The 13,059-nt window shown below is 43.9% G+C and overlaps 1 protein-coding gene across 1 annotated transcript in view; it reads left to right on the plus strand.

Annotated features, from left to right (window-relative positions):
• The first annotated feature begins 1,358 nt into the window (after positions 1-1,358).
• Positions 1,359-13,059, plus strand: part of UACA (uveal autoantigen with coiled-coil domains and ankyrin repeats) — a 33,337-nt gene continuing 21,636 nt past the window's right edge. The window contains exon 1 of the mRNA XM_042804220.1: positions 1,359-1,507. Within this exon, the coding sequence (XP_042660154.1) occupies positions 1,451-1,507 (57 nt within the window). The 5' untranslated portion in view covers positions 1,359-1,450. The remainder of the gene's footprint in view (positions 1,508-13,059) is intronic.

Consider the following 13,059-nt stretch of genomic DNA (forward strand, 5'->3'; position numbering starts at 1 on the left):
CGTGCCAGCGGTGACAGGGTGGCAATACCAGTGTTCAAAGCGGATTTACAGATCTTTGAGGGCTGGTGTGGTGCTGGCTGGCTGAACGACAGAGGTGTGAAGAGGTGTCGGCTTCTGCTCTGAGGAGATGCTGGTCTTGGAGTTTCCGTCAGTGCCTCGGAAGCGTGGAGGGACCCCCGGGGGGAGAGGAGGTGGCTCCTGAAAGGAGGGAGGTCATGGCTCTTTAGGGAGGAGAACCCCAAAACCATTCCGTGGCATTCAGAGCACGAACATCGTTTCTCCAAAGAGTTCAAATCCGGATTTCATCTCTTCTAGATGAGGCTGGTCTGGGAGTTAGACTGCTCTGGAGAAGGTTTTCATTTCAGAGCACGCTGGCACTTCCCAGCGACACTGGTGGGCACAAAATGACAGCATATATTTAAAGCCACCAGGTATCTTTCCCTCTAAACAGGCTGCTTGCAGAGAAACCTGTGTTTGAACACATGGTTTGCCTGAATTGATTAAAAAGCAGTGGCATTTACCCCAAGCTCTGCTTATATGAGAGAGATATATTGATTGAATAGCTCTAATCCTGCTGTAATAAGCAAGGTTTTAAACACAATCCGTGGGTTGTAATTAAATAGTCTCAAAACTGTGCATGACCTTAAACTTCCCAGTGCTGTGCCATTGTGTGTGACAGGGCTATGAGTAATGGGATGAAAAGGAGATGTTAAATAGACTTCAGGCTGAACAAAGCTGTGGCCAAACAAGCAAACTGCCACCCTCAGACATTCCTTACGCAGAAGCAGGGAGTTAATTACATTGTTTTAAACGCTGCCTCTACTCAGCTTGCAAGATCTCTTGTGAATAAGCGCCTCCTTTATGAAGAGGGAAGACGTTTGCAAGGACAGCAATCAGTTTGCGTTTTCTGCTCCTGGCAACCACGGGCCTACCCTCCCCCTCCAGTCCCCAAGCCTGGGAGCTCTACCCTCCCTCCCCAAAGAGGCAAGCCCGGAGGGATGGCGGCGGTGTCTTCCCAGGAGGGCAGGCAGGGACGGCGGGGCAGCCCCAGCCGGCTCCCCGCTCCCCCAGCACAGCAATGTCCGCCCTCTCTGTGGTGTCCCTGAGGGGCTGCCCTGGTGCCAGAGCGGCGCACCGCCCGCCACATGCCTCTGCGCCCCGCGCTGCAGCGCGCCCCCTGGCGGGCGGGCGGCTCCGCCTGAGGTAACCCCCCCCTCAGGCAGCCTTTAAACCGAGGAAGTCCCGCCCCCCGTTCCGCCTGGCGATTGGTTGCAGCGCTCGAGGGGGCGGGCGGTGATTGGCCGCGAGTGCTGTGTGGGCGGGGCGGCGGGCTAGAGGTGCCGCGGCGGGCGGGGGCCGGCCCGTCCCGGCCGTGGCGGCGGCGGGTGAGCGTCGTGGAGGCGGGGGACGACGACGCCGGTACCGCAGCCGCCCGCCCCGGGGCCGCGCCATGAAGAGCCTCAAGTCCCGCCTGAAGAAGCACGAAGCGGTCATCGGAGGCAGCGCGGTGGGTGCTTGCAGGGCTGAGCCGGGAGGGAGGGAGGGAGGGAGGGGAGAGAGAGGCCGCCCCCGCCTCGCAGAGGGGTGAGGGCCCGGGAGGTCCGGTGAGGGCAGGCGGGGTGGCGGGGCTCTGGTGCTTTGGGGGGGGTGAGGGAGCTCCGAGGTATGGGGGGGGTTAAGCCTGGGGAGCGGAGAGGTGAGGTCTGGGGGGGTCTAGGGGGTGCCTGGGAGCTGGGGTGAGGGGTGTAGGAGGAACCGGGCGTTGCTTGGGGGGGGCAGAGCACGGGGAGTCCCGGCTCCCTGGGGAGCTGAGGCGTCGCAGGTAGCCGCGTGGAAGAGCTGGGGGTGGAACTTGAGGGGAGGGGAGGAGAGTCTCTGGGATCTGTGGGGTGGGAGCTCTCGGGGGAGCCGGGGATCTGCTGGAGGGGTGGCGGTCCCATGGGGTTTGGGCGCGGGGGGCAGCCGAGCGAGCCCCCGCGTGGGCTGTGCGTGGGGAGGAGGCGCCGCAGAGAGGGGACCCCGGAGCGTGGGCGTGGGGAAAAGCGGGGTGAGAATACGCACTATGCCTGGCACCCAGCATCTTCAGGCTGCCCTGGGTGACCTGCAGGTTGGAAAACAGGCATGCGAACGCATGTTACCTCTGCTTTCAGCTTTGCTTTCTGCTCCCAGCAGAAATTAACACCTTTTTTTATCCCCCTGTAAGAGCCTTAGGAGCCAGTGCTGAGCTCTGACTGGCAGCCTGCCCTGGGGCTTGCTGAGATACGTCTGCTTGGCATTGTCAGTAGCTGGTTTAACATTAATAATTTCTGTGGTAAAATTGAAGTGCTTATCCCAATACACCGAAGGAGGATTTGCTTAGAAAGTGGACAAAAAGCTTTCAAAGTGGCTAGTGACTTTATGCAGTTGTGAGTCTGGAAATGTTGGGCCTGAGGGAGTTGCAACCTCTGGAAATGAGGTACCTTTATGATGGTGTAATTATCTGTGTCCTGTTTTCCGTGGCTTCCAAAATTTAGGCTACTGTTAACTGTCTTTAAATGGCTTTATTGGTTTTCACTTTTATTTCATTCATTTCTGCAGATGACTTCATGAGAGAGGTCTTTGTAACTGAAGAAAGCTATATTCGGAAATTACTTTGTGTGGTAAATCATCTTTAATTCTGACTGTTCGGTAAATGCTTCCATGGGAGTCTGCTGTGGCAGTTGCTCTCCTAAGCTTATTGCTGTCTTCCTGTGCTGATTTGTTAAACTTGCTGCTGGCTACGTGGAGTAGCGGAAAAGGGCAGGTTAATATGATACACTGGCTTTTATCAGTCGTCTTTTAAGGTATTAGCTATCTTTAAAATACTCCTGCACATTTGTCTTAGGTCTGAAGCTATTACTTGAAAATAATAGCTCATTTGAAAGATATGTAGATATTCAGGCTTGTAAACTGCTGACCGAACTCATCTGACAGAATGACAGCTCCGTGTGGAAGTGCCTCATTGTGCTGAACATTTCACTGTGCAAGGGAGTGATTCAGAAGTCTGTTATGATAATTTGTAATGTGTAGGCTGGCACTGCTTTATGTTATTCATTAGTCATCCTATACTTTAGAACTGTTTGTTATCAAAATAAGCCTACAATAATTAAATTTCAACAAACACTTACAGCATCCATATTTGGTTTTGAATAGACATGGAAATTTTTCACTTCCATAGGTGAAGGCTCAACAAGCCTTCCTTTCAAAGTAGGTTTAAGCAGTCTTAGGAGTATTAAGAGCTGAAGCTATTCTAAAATATATGAAGGAAAATTACTTGCAGTGAGATCCTTCAAAAACTGGGGTTTGTACCCATGGCGTACTTCTTGTGTTTATTACATATTTTGGTTACATGATCACTCCACTGGCTAATCAAGCAGCAATTTATAACCTGTGTGGGGAAAAATAATTCAACCACATGGGTGAGTGTTAATAGTGAGGCTGAAGGGGAGGATGACTGGGTAAAGCTGGGTCTCTGTTTCTGACTGCTGGGGAAGGAGAGGAAGTGGGTGGGAATCCTGCCAGCGCGAGCTTTGTAGATCCCGACTGAAACAAGTGTAAAAGAGTTGCCTGTTTGAGAAACTTCATCCCTCTCCTGTCTCCCATCCAGTGCTATTTCCTGGGGGGTGGAGGGAAACTTAATCCCTTCATGCTTCTGAAAATTTTCCTCCAGGTTAAGGTAATAGTTACGTGCTCTCTGTCTTCTGATGGTGATCTTTTGGAAATGGATTTATTATGTGTCTGGCAATGGAGGGAAGCCATGAAAAGCAGCAGAAAGTAAAAATGATAGTTGTTATCAATTCCACAATTATCCAGAATGTTGTGTCTGAAAACAGAATTATCTGGTTTTGCCAACTCCAGCTGGCTGATGGTGCTTGGAAAATAATCTGATCAGCCTGTTCAGTAACTTCAGTGCTCTGAATAGTGAGACAAATGCTTGTCATTTGTAGTAGTGTAGGCTGGAAACTTTTAACACCAGCTTCTGTGGGGCACGAAGCCTTCAGGACAGGGTCCTCGCTTTCAGTCAGAGATATGCCTCATTCACAGACATTTACATTAATTAATGTAGACAATCCTGTTGGGGTGACCACAGCAGCATGCAGTGCTCGTATTTCTGAGATTCCAAAATACAGGCTGATACAGTAAGTATATGTTTGTGATCTAGTTTGTGTTTAGGAAATGTGTTCTTCCAGTAAAGTCAGAAATTCTATCTGTAGCTGTGTGTACAAGAAACAAATAGGAAGTGCTCACGGGTTGGTTTTTCTTGAAGATGGTTGTGGAAAGATGGGTTTGGTGTTCTACAGAGTTATTTTTGTTTCAGACCTTTGATGACTTTCACTGGTGAGATTCTAACTGTTGGCCTCTGAGCGCAGGGGGGAAAGGTTGCCTACTTATTTATTTAACACTTGGGAAAAGATGTGGAAGTGTTCTGTTAAATTTGAGGTGCATTATCTTATTAATGTGGGGTTTTTAACCTTTCTGTCCTTTGTGATGAGGTCTGGAATATCAGGGAAGCTGGCTTTTGGGATGCTTGTTGGAGGATGGCTACTTACTGTGAAACATGGGCTCCTTGGTAAGTGCTTTGAGCACAGCTGAAGCTGCATCACTGAGCAGTGGCAGGTTGGCAGCTCCTTGGAGCTGGCTGTGACCTAAGATACGACATCAAAGATAGAGCTGGTGTGAGATGCTCACCTGCTTTGGAAATGAGCAGCACTGCCTGGAGCACCTGCACTCAGTGAGAATGAGCAGATTCGGAAGCTTCTATCAATCCTTTCTCCTCTTGGAAAAGTGATGTTGTTTTTTTTTTTTTTTACTTAAGAGAAACTGAACATCACATATAATTAGCAGAAACCATTGTGCAAGAAGCAAAGGTAGACATCTGAGCTTTTGCCCCTGGTATGATGATCTGTGATTATTAATTTGATACCTGAATGAGTTCTGTAGTTAGTGACAGCTGAACTTATTTAAGTTTTTAACATGTTTTTTCAGCACTTTTTCCTGTGGAGACTGCCCAGTTCTGTTAAACGGATGACTTTTCTTCTGTGTAAGGAGTGGAACTTTGTGGGGTGTCCCAATGCACAATTAAACTGCTGTGGCCCTGTCAGCAGCAGAGAGGGGAGGTACCACCTCTTACTCTAATCTGACCGCTTTTATTAGGGGAAGGGAAGAATACTGTTTGTTGTCTGAATTTGCTAATTCGCAACACTGTATTTTTGTATGTACAGCAGAATAACTTTGTTAAAAATTATTTGTAGCACCAGCATGCTGGAGAATGCACATTAACTGAAGGAAAAAAGTAAGAAATAGATGTTTGGTAACCTAGTTTTAATCAAAGATTCAAGCTTCTGTGTTGAACTTCTTGAAAGAAAAAACTTGTGCTGCTGGTGGCGCGCATGGGTTTGTAAACTAACTAGACATTTTGTTATAACACTTTGCTACAAGTCATTTTGTCATGACTCTGCTCTGTGCAAAGACAAAACAGTTTGTCAGCTGTGCTGATCACAATGCTATGACCTATCAGCAGAATTTTTCCAGTGTTGCTGCTGTTGGCTGGAGCAAAGTTACTTTTCCCTCTCCCCTACCTCCCTTGTGTCTCTTGTGGGCAATCTAAAGTGACTTTACAATGCCATCTTAAGGCCACATGGCCAAGAGTCAAAGACACTAACATTCAAATGTCAAATCCTAGACTGACTGTGGTTGGTTTTTTTTTTTAGAGTATATTTGGGTTCCAGGAAGCTTTATGAAGGCTTGTGCTAATGTGTGTGTTTCTTGGAGAAAACTTTGTGATTCATTTGCATTTAGTTAAATAGAATTAGGTGCTTGTTTGTGTGATGTTTGTGGTTGATGTTGAAGAGACATGAGGTTAGTCAAGCAATTTGTGGTTCAGCAAAAGCTTTGTGGTGCAGCCTGTTTACAGGTGCATTGTAATTTTCAGACTCCTTAAAAAGGAGTATTTATCAATGCTTTATCATTTTGGAATGTAGTAATTACAAAATATTTTAAAAATTGGAGGTACAGTGAGTGCCTGTGTGCAAGTTAAATATCCTTAGCTGATTTGCAAACATAACCAAACAGCCTTATCTGCATAATTATCTGTTTTAAGTTCATCTGACCTTTTGCTCAGATGCAATTTGTGTAGTACTTTGTCAGTATTTAAATATTAATATTTATTAGCAAGCAAATGCTTATAGCATCTGAGAGACTGATATTGTCTCCATATTTTCATTACTTAATGTGGTGACCGAACAGGATCGAGTCAGACTGTAACGTGGTATTCCCTTCTCCATGCATACCTGCTTGAGGCTGCTTCCCCACATGATGAATGTAATAGTCATGTTGCATTTCCTCACCCCCTAATGTTTGCTGAAGCTTCGTTATTAATAAGTGGAAGCACACAAATCAATCCGTCTTTGTATGAGAGCTTGTCATTTCAAGCTAATGGTTTGCCTCCCGAGGAAGGCAGTGTCATATGCTGCTTTTAATGGCAGGCAAAGGCAGCTGGACTCTGACCTTGCTGCTGTTTTCTTCCCACTTAAAAGGGAAATACTTTCTCCTGGGCACTTGTCGGGGCAAAGCTGGGCTGCAGTGGGACTGAGCCTTCCAGGGCTCCCTGTTATTTTTGTGGTGAAAGCTGTGATGCTCTTGTTGCTGTAAGAAGGTGTAATGTTCGTTAATGTGTGTAAGTCTGGCCCCAGTTACTATACCATGTACTTAAGACTGTTTTAAAATGCAGCTGCAAACCCATGGTTTTGTTTTCAGAGCGCATAAGTAGTTCTGATCACTTTTATTAGTGGACACTAATGGTCTGTATCTCAGGGCTGAGAATTTGAGGATGTTTTAGCAGTACAGTGCACTTGAGTTGTATGTTGGCAATGAAACATGAGGAAGTTGTGGTTAAAAACAAAATTGCAAATATTTGATTTTTTTTTTTTTTTTTTTGGATTTTAGCAGCCTTTGCATCCTTCAGGAGTTGTATGCAGTTCTTTGACACTTCCACTGTAGCTTGTGTGCTGTTGTAGTTGATGCTGGTGGTTTTTCCCCCTACCCCAACCATGTGGGAAAGAGAAACGGGCTATGCTATTAAGTATGTTACTCCTTGTAGCTAGAAATGTACTATTTGAGACAGATTTAGAGTCCTTATGATGGTTTTGAGGACTACTGAATATTTTCTTGATAATAATTTGATCTTGATGGGATATGCTGACTTGCAGTAGGAAGGAAAATGCCTTAAGAATAGGGTAAAATCAGGAATGTTTATGATGGGTTTTAGATGGTTACTGTTTGTTTTGCTTTAACCTGTTTGTTAGGAGACTATTGCCCTTGTTGTTTAACTGTAACTGCATCCTGTAATTAAGCCATGCAACAGCACAACTGTTAGTACAAATTCTTGACACAAGCATTTTGTGAGCAGCGCAAAACCAGAGCAGTTCTAGGAAGGCTGTTATTTTTGAACACTGTTTAGACTAAGTGTTGTCCACTTTGTAGCATTCAATGATGTTTCCGTAGATGGAGAAATTGCAGTAAATGAGGTGATAACATAACATGTTGAGTGTGGGACCCTGCTGGGTGGGATAAGAACCTTGTGTTCAAGCTGTGTCTATTTTTCCCTTATGTAGACTAAACAGCACATCTTACTCCTGCAGTTCAAAATGCCAAAACATTTGTATGTGAATACAGACATATCCTAATAAGCAAGCTATGCTTATAAAATATAAAATGCCATTCCTGCCTTGACCTAACCCTTTCCCAAACCTGGTATGGGCAATATTTTTCTAAGCAAGTGTAGATAAGTCAAAGTCTGCCAAGATAGATGAGTATTGGCTGATGTGCATCTGCACTGTAGGGGGAAGCTACACCTGGTGAATATCTTTAAAAATTAGTTTCAGTAGTCTAACTTACCCTTTCATTTTGTCAGTCTGGGCAGTTTTTAAATAAATCCAGCTACTTCAAAAGCAGTTGTCATTTTGTGTCATAAAATTGCGGGGTGTGTCTGTTCAGACATTAGTTTTGACCACAAATGTACTCTGACCTCTGTAGAACAAGCAGGAAAATTAAATGTGCAGGCTGATAGATGTGTGGAGCCTGCCCTTCTCATCTGTACTCGGTTTGTGACGCATGTATGTTTTTCAAGTAACTCTCCTTTGTCAGTAAGTGCCTGTCTTTCTCTGCAGGAAGACTGCACGAGACCTAAACTGGACAAATTAATATCTTGTGATGAAGATGGGCCTAAAATTAATAATTCTCAGTCTCTTTTTTGAAAAGAATTATTCTATCCCATGGCTTCCACCCACTTCAGAAACTGCAGTTTTATAACTGTTTCCATAAAAATATAAGTGTTTTTGTTTAGATAATTTTTAGGACTATTCATGTACTTGTGAGCATTTGCTGTTAGTGGTGATGGCAGTGTTTTAGCAGAGCTCTTCGCTCTCTGTTTTATGTGCTTGTCACATGCTAATGGCATTAGAGGAGGATGTCCCATTTGTTTTTTTTGTTAATAGGATTATCTGCCTAGCCCAGGAGTGGTGAGGAGCTGTGTTCGCTTTTACAGGTTTATGTCAGCTTTCAGGCTGAAGGGTTTAAGAACTGCTTTGAATTACAACTGGTATTTCTGAAGTGAGATGATGGCTAAAGATTGTCCATGCTTTATTTAAATAAACTGTGTATTTATGTAGTTGGTTCTCTGCAGCTATGTGTAGGCAAAAGTGTTTTGAGACTCTGGATGAGCAATTCCCAGTTTAGGTGGAAGTTCCCTGATCAATATTATTTTAGCTATGAGTTAACTTGTCAATTTTTTTCACAGCAACATTAGGACCGATATTTCTTGTGTCCCTGGCCCTGTATTGTCTTTTAAAAAAGGTCAGTGCATTCTCAGATAAATTGGACCTCATTGATTGTGCTCAGACTGACCAGAAATTTCCTCTTGCTAGCATGAAAAGTCTTGTGAGTTCCCTTCTAGCTGCTGGCAATTCACTCTGGAGAATATTTAGGTTGAAAAAAAATCTCAGAGGGATTGCTTTCCAAAGTCCTTCATTTGTCTGTCCTGTTTGGGCCCTCATAGCCCCAGTATTCTTCCCTCCTCTTGTGTCTTGGCATCACTAATAAAACACTTTGCTCAGAGTTCCTCAGTGGGGACACTCTGGTGGCAGGGTGTGCAGTAATACTGTGTATGGTTTCATTATGGTCCTATGTTTATTGGTAAATATATGTTCTATAAGGTGTAAAGTTTATTACTGTTAACTTTGATAATTGCTTCTGGTTGTCAGCAGTGTGTATATAGATATTTAGCCTATCAGAACTATCCTTGCTGATAGCACTCCATGGTTCTCATTGCCAGCACTGGCGTGTCCTTTCCACTGCTCTTGGTAACACTAGAACATCCTGTCTAGCTTTGCTCAGAAAAGTGAGAGTAATTAGTCTTGGTACCAAATATGCCCTGCATGTCGATACCTCTGGTGACAGTCGTTAATGCTATTGCTTCTCTCATCTTTGAATACTTAATTGTAATGACAGAGGAAGAGCCGGCTTGCTTTCAGAGGCTGCAGTTTTAGAGTCTATTGTAAACGTTGACTCTGAACTCTGCTGTATGCCCTTCTCGGGAGACAGCCGATAGTGGTGATATTCTTTATCTGCTGGCTGAAGATATTGCGGCATAGATCATGGGAGGGTGTAGTAATGCAATATGATGGTTCAAAGATATCTACAAGATGAGTATTGTAGATAGGTCAAGTAGCTTGACTTCTGATCTGCTAAATATCTGGTAAGATAAGGGGGTTTGGGTTCAGAGAGAATAATTAGATAACTACATGTTGTATGAACAATTAAGTTGTACAGTCCCTCACCGAAGGGTGTTGAGGATGCTAAAAGCTTACCTGGACTGGAAGAAAAACGGGGTAAGGTAATAGAGCAGTTAATTCAGAATTATTAAACATGTGGGTAGAATCCATCTAGTCCAGGAAGTTTAAGTCATTGCTTGAAAGCTAGGAGAGCTTTTTGGAAAAGTATTCAGTGTGTATTCGGTTTGTTCTTTTCCTGAGCATGCTGGTTTGCACTTCTGTCTCTGCACTACCCCTGCAGGTGTTATAATACCAGCTGGATGTACCGAGCATGTACAGACACCCAATGTACCTGCACAATATACTGAGAGCACACCAGGTACAAGGTGATAGGAACAAGTACTCCATTTGATCTTAGCCAGATGTGGAGATGGGATACCCCCTTATCTTTGGAGACTTAGAGTTGGGAAGAGTTCCTGGCAGGCTGAGTTTAAGTAAAACAGGTGCTCTGTGTTAGCAGCAAATGGGCAGTACTGGCTTTAGCTAGGCATCTCTGGTATGTCTGGCAATTCAGCACCTCCAAAGATCTGCACTGCTGCTGTATCTGATGGTCTTTGTTATGAAAAAACAAATCTGAACTAGGTTCCAAACTTCGGTTACACTGAAAGAATGCAAAACAAGCAAGTTTCATTAGTTTCTACCCTTTCATCTCTCAGAGGTTCAGCTGCCTTGGAGAGCAGTTTAATCAGGGTGAGTTTGTAGTGGGGCTTGGTTGCTGAAGCTGCTGGGTGCTGATGGAGCTGTGAAAGCTGTGTTTCCTGAGAACTGTTGTCTGTGCTTAGTCTGAGCTGGGCAGGACTGAAGAATGCAGTTTAGCAATCCTAAATTTTGTGGTCAAGACTGTCTTGGGAGGATCTTCAGCATAAAGAGGCTGCAGGATGAATGCAGCTCACGAGTCATGAGGCATGTCTGCAAGCAGATAAAAATAGAGACAAGTGAAACCTTTGGGATAAACTGGAGTAGACTGTTCAGCTGGAAGGCATAGTCTTACCTTCATGGTTTCTCACCAAACTGATTTCAGTTAAGTGGGGTTTTTTATGCTGTTGCTGTCACTTGTGAAGCATATTTTTTTCCCCCCCAAAATGCTAAAAATGACTAAAAATGCCAGACTTCTGGTCAGAAGATAACTTGAGATGACAGAGTCATTGCACTTTGGAGTGGCTTTGTCATGTGGACACTAATTGCAGAGAGGTCTTGGAATGTTTCTTTGGGACACGTTAGTGCTGCGAGGTGAAGGCCTGGTGTTCCTAGCAAGTGATGTGGGATAGTTTTAGAAGTTGCTGGAAAAGGGTGAATTTGTGCAAATATGAATGAGTGATTTTAAAAATCTCTTTACCGAGAAGATCATTTATTAGGTTATTTGCAGTCTCTTGTGTGCGTATGTGGCTTTTCTGGCTATGCTCTGTGTTTTTCTTCTGCAGACAAAACAGTGCATTGCTTGTGAGGTTGACCTAGTCCTCTAAATACAGCACTCAGGAGATCTCCATTTAAATTTAAAACTTGTGAAAGGGGACTCTACATCTTCCCTACTGTTAATCATTATGTTGTCAATTTAATGTTTTCACAGCCTTTGTGACTCCTCTCCTTTAACATGTTGGGAGACAGACTGGCAGCAGCAGTAAGCTGAAACCAGGTTCTATTCAGAATGGGTTTCATCACTGTAAAAGGAGAATTTTTTTTTAAAGCAGAGGCATGTGTGTTTTCTAATTTAAAATCGGTTACATTTCTGTCAAAATAGGATCATGCATTCCATCTGCTCTGCAGTTGTAACTGTCTGAAGTCTGATCGTGAGTCTGGTTTTGGCTTTGGTGTGGTGGAATGGGAAAAAATTACTCCTGAGAGTATTTCAGTCCTTCTGTGTTATTAGTGGTGATAAGTATGACCTTCATTAATGTCAGTGGACAGTTAATTTGACTAACGTGTTTGTTATTTTAAAGTGAGTGTTTGCATGTCTGCAGAACATAACAACACCATAGTAAAGTTTCATGCATGCTTGTCTTGTTAACATTAAACCTAAAATGTGTTACTCAGGGCATGAGCATGCAGAGAATGTATTAATAGCTATTGCTTGGCTATCAAGTACTGGATTATCAGAAAATAGATCTGGGCTGATGAGACTGTCTACGTATTGTTTACAAGATATTTCAGATCTCAGCAATATTTACTTGTGAGTCTGAGTCACTCTGGCAGTCTGTTGCAACACAGAAACAAAAGCTCAGGGAAGGTTTTCTTGGCGAGTGCTGGAGAGGGCAGCCAGACCCGCAGAGGGCTTCACCGGCCGGGGTAGCCCAGATTTTTATTAAGAGTTATGAATTCTGAGGATGATCCTGAAGATGGGGAAAATATACTTGGGGATCCAAGCTAAGTGAAGGATGGAACAAAATGAATTCAGGGTGGTGGAGAGAATACATTTCTTGAAGCAGCCTGTTTGAACTCTGGCTTGGCGCTTTGTGAGCTGCAGTGGTTTGTAACTTGATGCGAGAAACTGATCGCTTCTGGCAGCGAGACGCTGCAAGTTCTATGATGACTTGCTGGTTTTCTTGTGCGGCTAAAGACATGGTAGGTATCTTAAACTACTGCCATTGATATGAAATCTACAACTGCAAAAATGCAAAAGCTTGAATTTTAAAAATGTAACTGTTTCTTTTTAATTAATGTGTATTGTATCCATCCTTAACTCTCTCTGTGAGGAATTTTACTTGAATGTGAAACGCTTGAGTGACAGTATTTGATTTAGTGTATCATAGGAATTGGATACCGTTTACTTCAGTGTTAGGACCAAAGGGGAAAAAAATACTAAGATGATGCATTTTTTAAATTAATTCTCTTGCTAATCAGAAGACTTATGAAATGGAAGCAAGGAATGGCTGGTGAAGGGTTTTCTATAGATTTGAGTGACTTTGTGCTAGCAGGTATGAGCTGCAAATATGAAACTCGGCAACCTAAATGCACTGGCAAACATGTGAGATATGGTTGCTTTCCTCTAAGGATGTGAAATGTCGTATGCAAAAGAATTTAGAACAGAGTTTGATGTGCAGTTTTTAAGGTATTTAAAAAACCCACAAAACTTGCATAGTAAGGTAGCTTAGTGGAGGAGACTTTGAGCTGCAGAGGAGTACTGTCTTTCCTCCTGGCAATGCATACAGCTTTTGCCATGAACAGTAATGCCACCAATGCAATGACTTCATTATGCCAACCAGGCTGGCTTGGC

Source organism: Tyto alba, unplaced genomic scaffold (genome assembly GCF_018691265.1).
Source record: "Tyto alba isolate M040663 unplaced genomic scaffold, T.alba_DEE_v4.0 Super-Scaffold_41, whole genome shotgun sequence".
Taxonomy (NCBI): domain Eukaryota; kingdom Metazoa; phylum Chordata; class Aves; order Strigiformes; family Tytonidae; genus Tyto; species Tyto alba.